Source organism: Panthera uncia, assembly GCF_023721935.1.
Source record: "Panthera uncia isolate 11264 chromosome C1 unlocalized genomic scaffold, Puncia_PCG_1.0 HiC_scaffold_4, whole genome shotgun sequence".
NCBI lineage: Eukaryota > Metazoa > Chordata > Mammalia > Carnivora > Felidae > Panthera > Panthera uncia.
Window position 1 is genome coordinate 87,165,759 of NW_026057585.1, and position 14,119 is coordinate 87,179,877.

General features: G+C 58.0%; 1 protein-coding gene and 1 long non-coding RNA gene across 2 annotated transcripts in view; one reads left to right on the forward strand and one right to left on the reverse strand.

The window, feature by feature from the left end:
• MYOM3 (myomesin 3) overlaps nucleotides 1–14,119 on the forward strand; it is a 45,305-nt gene that overhangs the window by 440 nt on the left and 30,746 nt on the right. The window contains exons 2-11 of the mRNA XM_049617835.1: nucleotides 273–353; nucleotides 945–1,104; nucleotides 1,850–2,007; nucleotides 6,175–6,270; nucleotides 7,896–7,984; nucleotides 9,972–10,016; nucleotides 10,481–10,621; nucleotides 11,786–11,947; nucleotides 12,597–12,738; nucleotides 13,724–13,923. Of these exons, the coding sequence (XP_049473792.1) occupies nucleotides 273–353; nucleotides 945–1,104; nucleotides 1,850–2,007; nucleotides 6,175–6,270; nucleotides 7,896–7,984; nucleotides 9,972–10,016; nucleotides 10,481–10,621; nucleotides 11,786–11,947; nucleotides 12,597–12,738; nucleotides 13,724–13,923 (1,274 nt within the window). The remainder of the gene's footprint in view (nucleotides 1–272; nucleotides 354–944; nucleotides 1,105–1,849; nucleotides 2,008–6,174; nucleotides 6,271–7,895; nucleotides 7,985–9,971; nucleotides 10,017–10,480; nucleotides 10,622–11,785; nucleotides 11,948–12,596; nucleotides 12,739–13,723; nucleotides 13,924–14,119) is intronic.
• LOC125912974 (uncharacterized) lies at nucleotides 6,231–8,210 on the reverse strand. The gene is made up of 3 exons (XR_007454889.1): nucleotides 7,920–8,210; nucleotides 6,985–7,065; nucleotides 6,231–6,503 (listed from the first exon to the last, which is right to left on the reverse strand). It is a non-coding gene; the product is annotated as an uncharacterized LOC125912974 (long non-coding RNA).

Consider the following 14,119-nt stretch of genomic DNA (forward strand, 5'->3'; position numbering starts at 1 on the left):
CTTTTGGAGATCCCAGTCTGAGGGGGGAGGCACAGCCCTGCTTTATGGAGATGCCAGTCTGAGGAGGGAGGTACAGCCCTACTTTATGGAGATGCCAGTCTGAGGGGGGAGGTACAGCCCTGCTTTGTAGAGATCAGCCAGTGAGGAGGCACAGCCATGCCTGCTAGTGTACTGAGACAAGGGTAGGTAGATACAGCTCTAATCTCAGGGATGCCCCAGCCAGATCCCCAGGCAATCCTGCAGGCGCCATTAACTCCCTTTTCCCACGACAGTGAGGAAGAGTTTCAGTTCACCGCCGCAGACTACGCCCTCGCAGCAGCCCTGGCTCTGACAGCCTCCTCAGAGACATCTTGGTAAGTCAGGTGACCTTTGCGGCGAACACTGGGCTGAGAATGGGCCATCCTGGCCAGTCCCTTGCCTCCACTACACTGCCACACTGGACTTAAGGAATCTGCCCAAAGTTCCACGTCTAGCGCAAGAGCTCAGACCATACTCTGGATGGGTCCACAGGCAGTAGTGAGGGACCATCCCCAGTGGAGAGGGTGGGGGTCCCCACTTCACCACGAGGCTTCACCTGAGAGCAGCGGGAGGCTGTCCTGGGCCAGAAGGCCTGGGTCCTGGTACTGGCCAAGTCACCAAGTCTCAGGTCCCTGCTCTGTAAAATAGGGGGACTATTCCTGCCCACTTGGTCGTCGTGAAGACAAAAGGAACAAAAATTTGTGAAAGAGCCTTGTAAACGGTATCCGTAGTACTTATTATGCACCTACTGTAAGCAGGGCCCATTTCGGGTATTTTGGGGGCAAGAGAGGATTAAAAGCCGCTCTTGTCCTCAAGACACTTAAAGAGCAGCTGGTGATGCCGGGTGTGGGGGAGGACGGGTGGCCCTGGCTGGGGTGCCCCCACGAACCCCGGGCCCTCGGCCCCTGATGGCCTCTGCCACACAGGGAGGCCCAGCTGAGGCGCCAGACCTCTGCGGTGGAGCTGGAGGAGCGAGGGCAGAAGCGGGTGGGCTTCGGCAATGACTGGGAGAGGACGGAGATCGCCTTCCTTCGGACCCAGTGGCTGCTGCGCCAGAGACGCGACCGAAAGGCACTGAGACAACGGGTGAGGAGTCCTGGGACCTGCACCCCATCACGGGCCGCCCACCTCATCTACCCCCTTCTCCAGAGGCAGCTGAACATTCAGGAAAGAGTCCAGGCCCTGGTCTTGGACCCAGTTTGAATCCCGGCGTCCCAGCCCTCCAGCTGTGTGACCCTGGGCAAGCAACTTCCCCTCGCTGAGCCTCAGTTTTCTCATCCGTGAAACAGATGTATGTGGTGTATCAACTCTCGGGGTGGGGGTGGCCATTGAACAAGACTAAGCTTGTCCAGTGACCTTGCCAGTGCCGAGAACACAGAAGAGCCTCAGGACACACTATTCCTGACAAACATCAGGGAGCTGAAGCCACTCTCCGTGCCCCCTCCCCAGGGCAAGAGAGCCACAGCTAATACATACATGGGCTTTCTCCGTGCCCATGTTTTTTCACATATTAGCTCATTTCATCCTCACTAAACCCCACAGAAAGGTGGGGGGATATTGTTATCATCCCCATTTTACAGATGAGTAAACTGAGGACTTGCCTATGGTCTCACAGGTAGGAAGTGGCAGAATCTGGCCTTGACCCCAGGCCAGCTGTTCCAAGGCCCCTGCCCTCTGTGCCACCTTGCCTCTCCGCTGCCTGTGCCTGGGGGGCTCCAGTCCATGTGGGTGTGACTCCAGAGCCTGAGTGTCAGGGGGAAAGGTGACAGCAAAGATGGGGGAGATGTGATCCCCTGGCTCATGGGAGTCACAGATCCCTTCCCGCCTCCAGACGGAGGAGAAGGTCCGGGAGGCCAAGGAGCTGAGAGAGCTGTGTTCCGGCCGGGGGCCCTGGTTCTGGATCCCTCTGCGCTCCCATGCCGTCTGGGAGCACACCACAGTTCTGCTGACCTGCACTGTCCAGGCCTCGCCTCCACCCCAGGTCACCTGGTAAGCCACCGGGGCAGGAGAGAAGGGGTCCTCACCCTGCCCCCGTGCTCCGAGCCTCCAGGGCTAAACGAGCAAGCGTGAGTTCTTTACAGACCAGCACCTCTCTCCCAGGAGTGAACTTCCTCCCCCAGAAGTTCTTGCTGCCTGAGAAGAACCCAGCCCCACAGACCCTGAGCTCTGCCCACCCCCCAGAGAGCAGCAGCTGCTAGGAGGCTCAGGCCGAGTTATTCTTAGCCTCCTCCCAGCCAGCCTGGGGCAGGAAGACTGGGCCACTGGGGAGCCAGCACTTGTAAAAATATGATTCTGGTGGCATGAGAAGGCAGCTGCTCTGAGCTGGGCGTCTCGGGGGTAGGAGGATGACGGCAGGAGGCAGGGCAGGGGGCAGAGGAGCAGGAGGGGAGGCGGGGAGGGCAGCCCCCCCACCCCCCACCCCAGGAGCTCAGACCTGGAGTGAGAGCCCTGTGTCCAGACCCAGCTCTCTCTACTAACTCAGTGGGTGGTCTCGGTCACACCACAACCTCTCTGGTCCTGCTTCAGTTTCCTGTTCTGTAAAATGGGTTGAAGGCCTCCTGCCCAGCCTGCATGTGGTGAGGATCTAATGCCACAGCTACGTGGAAGCCCTCAGAACTTGAAAGGTGCTGGGAAAGCAGAAGATGCCCTTCCTGGGACTGTAACCATAGCAGAGCCACAATCTAGGCCTTGCTGGCAGAGGGAGGGGCGGGGAGGTGGGAGGTGTCCTCGGACTGGGCGTGGTGGAGGTGGAGGTGGGCGTGGCGGAGGCGGAGGTGGGCGTGGCAGCTTGGGGGCCCTCAGTCCTAACCGGAGGGATGGAGGGATCGTTCCTGCAGCTGAGCCACTGTTTACTGAGCTCCCCCTGGGTCTTTCGGCAGGGAGTCAGACATTCTGGGGGAGAAGGAAAGGATTTCAACAAATAGTTACCAGGAGCATAATCTGCCCCAGGCCCGAACCACACACAGTCTTCCCTCAAAGAACTTTCAGCCCAGAAGAGAAATGTCAACTCAGAGAGAAGTGCATTCATGGGTGTAATTTGAAATAAGAGTAAAGATAAAGGTGATGAAGTGGCTGCCTCCCCCATCCCCCCTCCTCCTGAGGATCCGGGAAGTCTTCTCAGAGGAGGCAACACATAAGCCAGATCTTGAGGGTGAATACACCGTGGTCTAGTAGGAGAGAGGGGATAAGCACACAAATGACAGGGATCACAAAGGAAACAGCAACATCTTATACTTGAACCCATTTTTACTGACCCAGCACTTTCTTCTTGTTTGAGCCCTGTGGCCGGCCACCCATGGCTCAGAGAGGTAATGTGACTTGTCTACTCCTCAGGTCACACAGCCAGTTTAAGTCACAATTCAAACTCAGATCTCCTCCCAGCCTCTTCCCAGTTGGCTTAGAGAGTAGGAAAGTCATCCTTGCAATTGTTATTTTCCCTTGAAGCACAAATCATTCCTCGGAAGTCAGAGAAATGGAAAGCCCTTGGGCCAGGACCAATCAAGAAAGGCGTTAAGGGAGTTGGCATCGGGGCTGGTCATGGCCAGATGACATTCGTTCAAAAAAGTGTGCCAGGGGCTAGAATTCACGTTGAGTGCTGGCTTTCTGTGGGGACCGAGGCAGTCCCTGCCTGTAAGTGGCTGGTCAGGTAGGAGGACGGCTCCCGCCAGCTGGCCTGGGCTAAGGGGGGGGGGGGGGGGGGTCAGTACCTCAGCTGTCCTGCCTGGCAGCCAAGCCCTGCCCTGCCCTGGCACTTAGGCCCATATCTAAGGCATTCCGTGGGAGCTTCTCAGGAAAGGGACTCATTTCCACCCCTGCCAGCAATGTTGCCACAACAGGTCGCTGAGTGTGGTAAGTGCTGGAAGCAAGGCCAGGCCCACCTCCAGCAAGAGGGACTCGTGTGGCCCCTGGTGCTCCTGGTTTGGGGGGTCTGGTTTTTCATCATCGATCACTTTGGGCAGAGCCACTCACTGTCCTGGGACTGGCCTCCGGGGCTCTGTCCAGGCCCCGGCAGACACCCAGCCCCCAGCTCAAGAGGAAGATCCTGGCACACTGGGTTGGTCAGGCAAGTACATTCATTCAGCAATCATTGAGCACTTCCTGAATGCAGGGGTACCAGCAGGACAAGTTAGGCAAAGCCCAGTCTAGCCATGTTAACTCTGCAGACATGGGCCCTGGCCATGATTCTATCTGATACCAGACTCCGTCTCCCAGGCCAAGCAAGCAGCCTTAAAAAGTAAAATCCAATACCAAAATATGCGAAGAAAGAACATTTAGAGAAAGAATAAAAATCTCGCTCTTTTATGAGGGCCTCTCTGAGCCAGGCTCCGGGCTGGGCGCCTGGCCTCTGTTGTCTCACTTAATGCTGTTTTATGACTGGCTGCCATTTACAGTGAGATCTGCACAGCCCATGCCTTCGAGGGCCTGTCGTTCAGGCAGGAGCCCAGAGCCCAGAGAGGGCAAGATGAGCGCTGAGGTCTCTGGCTGTCCAGGCCTTGCCCAGAGCTGCAGCTGCTGCTTTTTTTTTTTTTTCTGGGAAAGATGGAAGCTGGCTGGGCCGAGGTGTCTGGAAAGTTCCTGATAGGTGGGGGTGGGCGAACCTGACTTTGGCCCCCAGGCTTAGGAGAGGTGGAAAAAGATTGGGTACCGAGATTAGGCACTGCTCTCCCCAAAGGAAACTTAGTTGGGCTCCTTTCAGAATAGGGTGCAGCCCAGGGGCTGTGTGATGGGGTGTGGGTGTGGCACTGTTTGGTTGCCATGGGCACAAACAGGGTGCGGGGGGGGGGGGGGGGGTAGCCAGGTCCCAGGAAGGCATCGGACTGTGGCTGGGGCGCCCTCTCTCGGCTTCAGCCTGCTCTTCAAGCTCAACCACCACGGGGGCTGACTGTCCATGCAGCAGCCTCTTGACCCAGAGAACCCAGAGAGGGAGACTGACTTGCCCAAGGTCACACAGCCGTGTCAAGAACTCAGGCCTCTCAGCCTTCACAGACTTTCACATGCCAGCCCTGACCCCTTAGGCTTCCAAACCCCTGCAACGGGCTGTGGACAGAGGTGAGGCCACCTCACAGTCCAGTGCCCACAGCAGGGAGAACAAGACACCAGAGTCCACAGAAAACAGAGGGCCGTGTCCAGGGTGCAGTGGGCTGGGGCAATCCGCTGGGCCACCCTTGGCAGTCACGTGGGGAGTTGAAAAAATACTTCTGGCCTGGGCCCCACCCCAGAAATTCTGATCTGAGTGATCTGAGATGCAGCCTGGGCATGGAGATTTTTTTTTAACGGCTGAAATAAGATAAGAAGTTTATTTTTCTTTCACCTGCGAGCCTGATGTAGACAGGGTGGGGCGGCCATGGCGACTTTGCTCACAGATCCCTCAGGGACTCCGGCAGCCCCAGTCTTTCCCGGTGCGAGATGCCGGCCACCTGGGCCACGTTCTTGGCGTAGGACGGAGGGGAAAATGACAGAAAAGGGGACAAAGGGTCATCGGTAGCAGCCATGTGACACTTGTACTTCCTTCCTGTTGACAGGACTTAGTCACATGACCACACCTAGGAGAAAGAGAGGGTAGGAAATATGTCACACACTGGGTGGCCCAGTGATGAATCCTGTTCCTTTAGAATAAGGGGGAACGGCTATTGGAGACCAATGAGCAGCTCCTGATACGAATTCCCAAAGCCTTGTGTTCAGAAACTGGGCATGGAGATTTTCAAAGCTCTCTCCGGTGATTATAATGACCGCCAAGTACAGAACTGCTATCCTAAGAGGTTGATGAGGGAGGCAGAAATGGGGGCACTTTCCTTGGCAATACCCTCAGAGAGGAGGAAAAAGCTGGGCCCAGGTCCCCGGGGGTACCTCTGGTAGGGGAAGGGGCAGCTACCCCTAATTACAGGTTCCCTCTTCTCTGCTTCCCAGGAGCATCTACAGTACCCAGGGCCCAGGAGAAAAGCTTTACATATCTTCTCCCTTTTGAGGGTCAGTGCTCTCATTACTCCCATTTCACAGATGAGGACAACTGAGGTTCCGTGCAGTGAAAAAGTGCTGCCTCGGGTCACATAAGCAAGTAAAGAGCACAAAGCTGAGGTTAGAATCCAGGTCTGAGAGGCTCCAGATCCTTCCCGCTCAGAGCCACCCAGCCTGCCACAGACCACCGTGTCTCCACAGGTACAAAAACGACATGCGAATCGATCCCCGCCTCTTCCCCGCCGGAAAGTACCGAATCACCAACAACTATGGGCTGCTGACGCTGGAGATCAGGAGGTGAGACTGTGAGCTCTAGAGAGACCCATGACCCCCAGACCCCACCAGCACCGAAGCCAGAGCAGGATTTCTGAGTCGGCCTCACCTTTGGAAGAACCTGGGGTGCTTATGAAAACACTGATTCGCGGGAGGGACCCTCCTCTTGCCTCCCAGGAGGCAGATTAAGGACGTCTTAATCTGGAGTGGGGCCTGGGGATTGGTATTTGGCAGACAGTCCCGCGTGATTCCGATGCCTGGAATACACGAGAAGTAACGTGGAGTCAGGGGCCAGCCGGAAGGACTGAGTGATGAGCTAGGAATGCTGGGGTCGCTCCTCGCTGCAGGAGGGAAATCACACGTCCCCGCACGCACGCACGTGCACGCGCACGCACGAGTACAAGAGGAAGCAGTTAGATGGGCCGATCAGGAGATGGTGAGCCGTAAGCATGGTTTTAAAGGGAGACGCAGCGTGCGTGGAGGGAGGCCGTCGGGGGATTTGAGCAGAGTCCTCCCGAGAGCAGGCACTGCAGTGCTCACACGAGCTGCCCCGTGGTGGCCTCCGGTGCTGAGCCCTGCGCTAGGTTTGTGCGCATACGATTGATAATGCCCACCGCTGTTCTTGCAGGGAGGCATTGTTATGTCCATGTTACGGGACAGGAAACCCAGGCTCCAAGGGTCAGGGGACTTGCACGGCTCGTGCAAGGCAGGGCCCGGGTTGGAGGCCGTTCTCTCCACCTGGGTTCTTTCCAGTACGCCAGTCCCTCCATCTCAGCCAACTTGGACTTCAGAGACACGACTGTGGACAGGACATCGATCCTACCTGCAGAAGCAAAGTGGGGATGCGTGGACGTAAATGTCTGACCACTCAGTGCCACAAAGGGATGTGCCCCGGGGGCTGTACAGTCAGGGAAGACATGCAGGGCTGGGGTTGCCTGGAGGGGCAGGTGGGACTGGTTCCAGAAGCAAGAGGGATTCCTGCCCCGTGCAGCCAGGGTAAGAGCGGGGACACCCAGGAGCCCTCGGCTTGCTTATGGGACCAGATGTGCCACGTTCTACCGATGGCTCTGTCACCACGTGGCTCTGGAATGGAGCCAGCCCAAGCTCCGCTGGGAACCAGACAGGGTTGGCCTGACTGGTGATGAGACCCAGGCCTGAGATTGAGAACACCTGGGCATCTGGCCCAGTTCTGGCACCGACTGGCAGTATGCCCTGGGCAAGTCCGTGCCCTGCTGCTGCTCCAGGATTCTGATTTGGAGGTGTTGACAGGGCAGGAGACTATGCCTTGTAAGAGAGCTTGTCACCTTGAGGCTGGGTTGAATTCTGGGTGCTGTGTGACTCTGGGCAAGTCACTTAACCTCTCTGATCTTACACAGTCAGTAATAACAATCATATTTTCACCTGAGGTGGACTAGGCTGGTGTTATGTCCCTAGTTTTTCAGAGAAGGACATTGAGACATGCCAGAGGGCAGTGGCTAGCCCAAAGGCACATAGCTTTTCAGAGGTGGGGCCTGAACCAAAGCCTAAAGTCTCCCCTGCGAGGGCTTCGTGTTAATCCCCGCCTTTCCTACCCATACATGGGGACTTGAGTTTCCGATGGAGCCCAGCAATCTTGGGGCGGTGGGGGGGGTGTCTTCTCTCCTTTTCAGATGCACCATTGAGGACGCAGCCACCTACACAGTGAAGGTGAAGAATGCATACGGCCAGGCCTCCTCCTTCGCCAAGGTCCTCGTCCGAAGTAAGTATTCCCATTCCAGCCGGCCAGGCTGGCGCACAGCAAACCCGGGATGAGCAGACGAGGACATGTATCTGTGGTCAGATTGAGGAAGGGCCCTTGACACGGGGGTCACCTGGGATCAGGTGACCTGGACAGCCACAGAGACTCGCTTCCCTGGGGCCTTTGGAGCAAGTGAGAGTCGCCTCCCTCAGACTGCTCCCTCAGAGCATGCTCATCTTGTTAGGTGGGACTCAGGTCCGGATCTAACTCAGGGCCCCTGGAAGAGTGGCCTGGCCCTGCCAGCCCTCCTGAGGGGTCCTCAGGGGGAAAGGCTGAGCCCTACCAACTCACCTCTTGACCTCACTGCCCCATCTGGGTGCTGGTGCATATTTCCCAGTTGTGCAGTTCCCAATTGGTGTGATTCCGAATCCTGGAGGTTCCCCCGGGGGCGTCTGAAATGACAGCGTAAAGCAGGGGAGACACTCAGGAGTCAGCCAGACCCGCGTCCGTATGCTTGCTGGCTCTGCCACTGACTGGCTGAGTGAGCCTGGGCCACCTCACTCCACTTCTCTGAGCTGCCAGGCCTGTAAGGGGGATGCCTTCTACCTGGCTCAGGTGCTTAGGCTGATTAAATGCCATGGTATAGGTAAAGCTTGACGAGTAGGAGGCTTTGGGAAGGGATAACTCTGTGTCCCCCCACCCCATGACCAGGGCAGCGTGTACCCAGGAAGCCACAGCTCTGGGCCCAGGAGAATGCTGCCTTGCCTTCAGGGCCCTGGGAGAGAGGCTGCATGTGTGAGCATGTGCGTGCACACACACACACACACACACACACACATGCACACACACACACACTCCCTGGTCAGTAGACAGGCTGGAGTCCAGTCCCCCTCCCTGCCTCTCACCAGACCTTGTTAAACTGTCCTTCACAGCCCTCTCCACCCCTCTGCCCTGTTCCCCAAATAGATCTTGGGTGGCAATTGTCCCCTCTGCCAGTCTGGCTGGCTGCGGAATCTGAGCTGTCCTTATAGGCTGTGCCTAGAGTCAAGCCAAGGTCAGGCATCAGGGCCCTGCCTCCCTCTGTCCACCCATCCTTCCCATCACTTCTTCCAGACCCCCAATCCTCCCTCCCTCAAGGCCAGCAACCCTAGGATCCACTCAGCTTCTTGGCCCCCAGACTCCAGCCAGACACCTGCTAGGAGCACCCGTTCACGGTCATTCCCACCCCCTTCCCGGCTGTCGTCTCCATAGCAACTGATAGAAGACCCTGGGTTGGGGGGTAGGAGCTCTGGGTTCTAATCCTGAGTCTGTCACTGACTTTGTGTGACTTTGGGCAGCCTCCTGACCCCTCTGGGACTCACTCAGGAAGGGCCTTACCAGGGACCAGTCGCCTCATGGCATCAGGCTTCTGGGGTACTTGCAGGGTGATTACACCTCAGTTTCCTCATCTGTATGAGGGGATGATAACGGCATCAACAGACGGGGTGTCGTGAGGATGTAATGAGTTAATATGTGGCACGTGAGACACCCCACGTGAACAAGAGCTGTTGCTCTCCTCTGGTGGTCTGTGTCACATCACCTTGGACTTCACCCTTGAGCCCCCACATGGCTCTCTGAGCACTGTCCTTCCCCTGCGGACTGTCCCCAACCGCACCAGAAATCCCGGTCCGACCAGACTTGGCTTCGATGGATACTGTGTGATCCTGGCAGTGGGTTTGGGCAGAGGATGAAAAAGCCACCATTTATTGGGCACCAGCTATGTGTCAGGCTCTGGCTGAGGGCTTGGTTCATGTGAACTCACTTAGTCAGAACCCCACGACCACCAGCTAGGAACCACTGTCTACCTTTTACCAAGAAAGGAGTAGAGGCCCATAGGGGTGAAGGAACTTCCAGCAGCCAAAGATGGACCCACCAGGAGGACTCAAACCCACACCCAAACCCACACCTCTAATCTAGTAGGAATGTGAGGTCTGAACCTTCTCAAACTCCATTTGCCTTGGACTTTCAGCCTACGTGGGGAAGGATGCTGGCTTCGATTCAGAGATCTTTAAAAGTAAGGAGGCTCAGGGCGGGACGGCCTTCGGGGAGGGGGAGGGGTCTGGGCTCCTCGTCAGACCTTCCAAAGCCCCCTTTAGACAATTAGTCACCCATTGCCCACAAAGGCATGTCATTGCATATGAGCTGTTCGTACTTGCACACTGACTTGGTGGGGGGGGGGGGGGGGCGTTGTCCCCAGGTGCTGCTCCCAGCTGCCGAGCTGTCCAGGGGCCAAAGCTGAGTGAGAAAGGCAAAGCCAAACAGACAAATGGACATGACTCTGGCTAGTTACTATTTTGCTTCATCTGATCCCACCTAGAGAAATCTCTGCCCCACCTCCACCACCCTCCAGGACCGGGCCTCTCTTTCCTCCTTAAGACCACCTCGGAGACTGTGAATCCTGACCCAGAGGAGTGGGATGTCCCGGGCTAGGCGGGTGGCCTCAGAAGGCTGCTGACCTCACTTCTGTTCCCACCCCAGGACTGATGTTTGGCCCCAGCGTGGAATTCACATCGGTACTGAAGCCGGTCTTTGCCCGAGAGAAGGAACCCTTCTCCCTGTCCTGCTTATTTTCGGATGATGTGTTAGATGCTGAGCAGAACATCCAGTGGTACCGAGATGGTGAGGACGCCGTCCTGGTCTCCAGCCTTCAGAGGCAGCGGTGGAAGCCAGAGAGGGGCTAGAGCCATGGCTCCACCCCAACACTGGTCCCTGGGTCAGGGGAGAGAGGAAGTGAGCTACGCCCCTGCCCAAGTACACACTGAGTAATGAGTGCTGAAGAGGGAGAAGAAAGCAGGAGCAGAGGGCAGGTGGATTCAGATCCGGTCACCCTACAGAGGGTCAGCAAGCCCCTGTGGGTGCCAGGCCCCGTGCTGGGTGCCAGGGCAGGAATGGGCAGATGTGCCTGAATTCAAGGGACTCTTCATGTAGGAGGAGGGAGGAAGCTGAAACACAGTCATAGCCACTCCCGTTGACAGCCAGGGAGGAGAAGGATGGCAGGACCTCCTTCCCCACCTGTGACCAGGCCTGCAGCCACAGGTCAAGGAGAACAGCCCCCAGCCAGCCCCCCTAGGGAGACTGCACCTGCTGGTGGCAGGGGGTCAGAAGGGTGGGGAAGCCACAGGAAGCCCTGAGAAACAGTTGCAATAAGGCTGAGATGTCTTCCCAAACCTGTACATCTTCTAGAACAGAGGTCCTGACAGGAGGGAGGCATGGAGAACAGGATGGCCCTACAGTGTGGCCTCGGGGCCAGACGCCCTCCTGGAGCCCCAGAGTGCCTTCGCTGAAGCCCCATCCCTCTCATTACGGTCACACAACTGAGTCCCCGCTCCCTTCACTGACCCTACCCCCCTCAGCGAGTCCTCTGCCCTCCTCACAGACACCCCGGCTCCCTCAGTGAGCCTCCAGCTCCCACCCACTGAGCCCCCAACACACACAGTGAGCCCCCAGCTGCCCCGCAGAGACACCGGCCTCACAAAGGGCCCCGTCTCTCCTGTTCCTGTTTCCTCACAGCACCTCCAACGCCTCACTGAGCTGCCGACCGCTTCCCTAAACTCCCATTCCCACTGTCCCCTTCCCTGGACCCTGCCCTGCTCCCAAGACAGAGGAGAGTTCAGGGCTAGCTTGGCAGAGCCCTGGAGGCCACCACCGCCTCCCCAAGTCCCCAGCCAAGCCACAGGCTACAGCCACTCCAGCCACATCAGCCATGCCTCTGCCTAAACCCCCAGACCACCTAACGGTTCCCAGATGAGGCCAGAGCTCACACTGGACCCCTCCCCTCCTCAGGGAGACTACTGAGACCCTCGGGTCGCCGACAGATCCTCTACGCAGACCGCCAGGCATTCCTGAAGGTGTCCTGTGCCTACAAGGAGGATGAGGGGCTCTATACTGTCCAGGTGCCTTCGCCCTTCGGGCCCCAGGATCAGAGCGCCTATGTGTTTGTGAGAGGTGAGAGGGGCTTGGCGGGTAGGAAGCGTAGCTGGAGCCCAGAGACCAAATTGGCTGTGGGACCTTAGGTGAGTTTTCCACCCTCTTGGGGTCTCAGTTTCCCTGTTATAAGTAGCGGTGTTGAGTGAGAGTCTCTAAGAATCCCTGTTACATCCTGTGACCCTAGGACACAGCTGAGTCTCAGACTCAGTGGGAGCTGTGGAGGGAGGGCTGAGCATGGGCTAGAATGACTCTAGCACCTAGTGAGTTCTGCCTCTTGGTCTTCGATCTGGTTTCAGATCCTGGCTTTGCCGCTTCACTAGCTGGGTAGCCTTGGGCAAATCACTTTATCTCTCTGAGGCTCAGTGTCCCCGTCCACAAAATGGGGGGATGCCCTGGGGCTCAGGGATTAATTACACTGATCCTTCAGGGGCCTGGAGTAGAATGGGCCCCTAGGAATTGGCACTCCCACATCCCCCCAGATGCTGTTGCTAAAAAGGAGGAGACCATCATTATGCAGGTCCTGGTCCTCAAAACCAAAACCGAGCCCTGGAGGGTTCAAGCGGGAGAGGTTGTTGGACGGGGGGGGGTCAGTTGCCAAGTAGACGCGGACTAGAAGAACCTTCCCCGTCCTCCCCTCGCCCCCCCAACCCTCCGCTCTGGGTTTCAGATGCGGCAGCCGAGAAGCCGGGGGCCCCAGGCTCCCCTCTGAACGTCCGCTGCCTGAATGTGAACAGAGACTGCCTCATCCTGACCTGGACCCCGCCCAGCGACACCCGGGGCAGCCCCATCACCGGCTACTCCATCGAGCGGTGAGTCAGCCTCCTGAGTGGCAGAGCCCCCAGGGAGACCTCTGCCTGGTTGTGACAACAGGAGTAGGGGCCACAGAAAAGAGGGAGCCCCATGCTTGGCCTCGGAGCAGGGCAGGAGGTAGACCAGGTTGCATAATTTAGGGGCTAGGGAGGGGTGTCCATGCCTCCAAATCTGGGATTCCACCAGCAGAGCCAGCCCTCTGGACCCTGGGAGGGGAAACGGTAAGTGCTTGAAATGGAGCACGAGGGGAAATGGTGGCTACTTTCCTCCCTGAGTGCCAGGCAGGGACAGGACAGCGCTGACCCGGAGGGAGGGGGCACAGTAGGAAGGGGAGGGGCCCGACATCCCACCTTCTTCGAATGCTGCCAGCTGTGAGGCCCCAGCTTGAGGTAGCACCCGGTCCCGCACAGACTGTGTGACACAGGGTGATTGCCCAAGGCATCTGCTCGTCAGCGGTAGAGTCAGGATTTAGACCCCAAGCGCCCAGCGCCCCGTCCGGCCTCAGCGTGTGCTGGGGAACTGCCGGAGGACAGGGCACCCAGAAGGCACAGAGAGCCCGCACCCTGAGAGTCGATCTGGAACACACGCCAACGGGGACAGCCCTTGGGTGAAATCCTAACTGCCACTCCCGAGCCACATGACTCACGGCTTGTCCCACTGTCTGAGCCCAGAGTGGATCCCCCGTCCGTAGAGCGAAGGGAATCCCACCTGACACCGAGGGCTGTGAGGGTGCAGTGCACCTCCAGGCACACGGGAAATCTGCACGGAGGCACTGGCTGTTTTGGTCAACATGGTGTCGAGGGCGGTGGCGAGTCCTCCTGGGGGCCCGAGGTTCGAGCCAGGTTTTTGAACGGACAGCGGGACTGGAACCGGCAGCAGTGAGCTGGGCCGGCAGTCTGGGGTGGAGAAGTGGCCTCCGGAGGGGCTCACACCGGGAAGGTTGAGTCATGGGCTGGGGCTGGAGCTGAGGCCTCTCTCCCACAGGTGCCAGGGCGAGTCTGGGCAGTGGGTGCCCTGCCACGAGGCCCCCAGTGGGACCTGCCGGTGCCCTATCCAAGGCCTCATCGAAGGCCAGAGCTATCGGTTCCGGGTGAGAGCTGTCAGCAGAGCGGGCCCCAGCCTCCCCTCCAAGGCTTCAGAACTGGTTGTCATGGGGGACCATGGCGAAGCCCAGAGAAAGAAAGGTGGGTACAGAGGCCGTGAAAGGACATTCTAGAGCATCAGTCAGGGCACAGTGAGGACTGCCTCATGTAGGACACAGGTGGCACAGCCCCCATTCCAAGCCCTGTTCCAAGGTGGGTAGGGGGAGACATGACACAGCCCTCAGGAACTGCTAGTCTGATGGGGGAGACACAGTCTCAGGAACTGCTAGTCTGATGG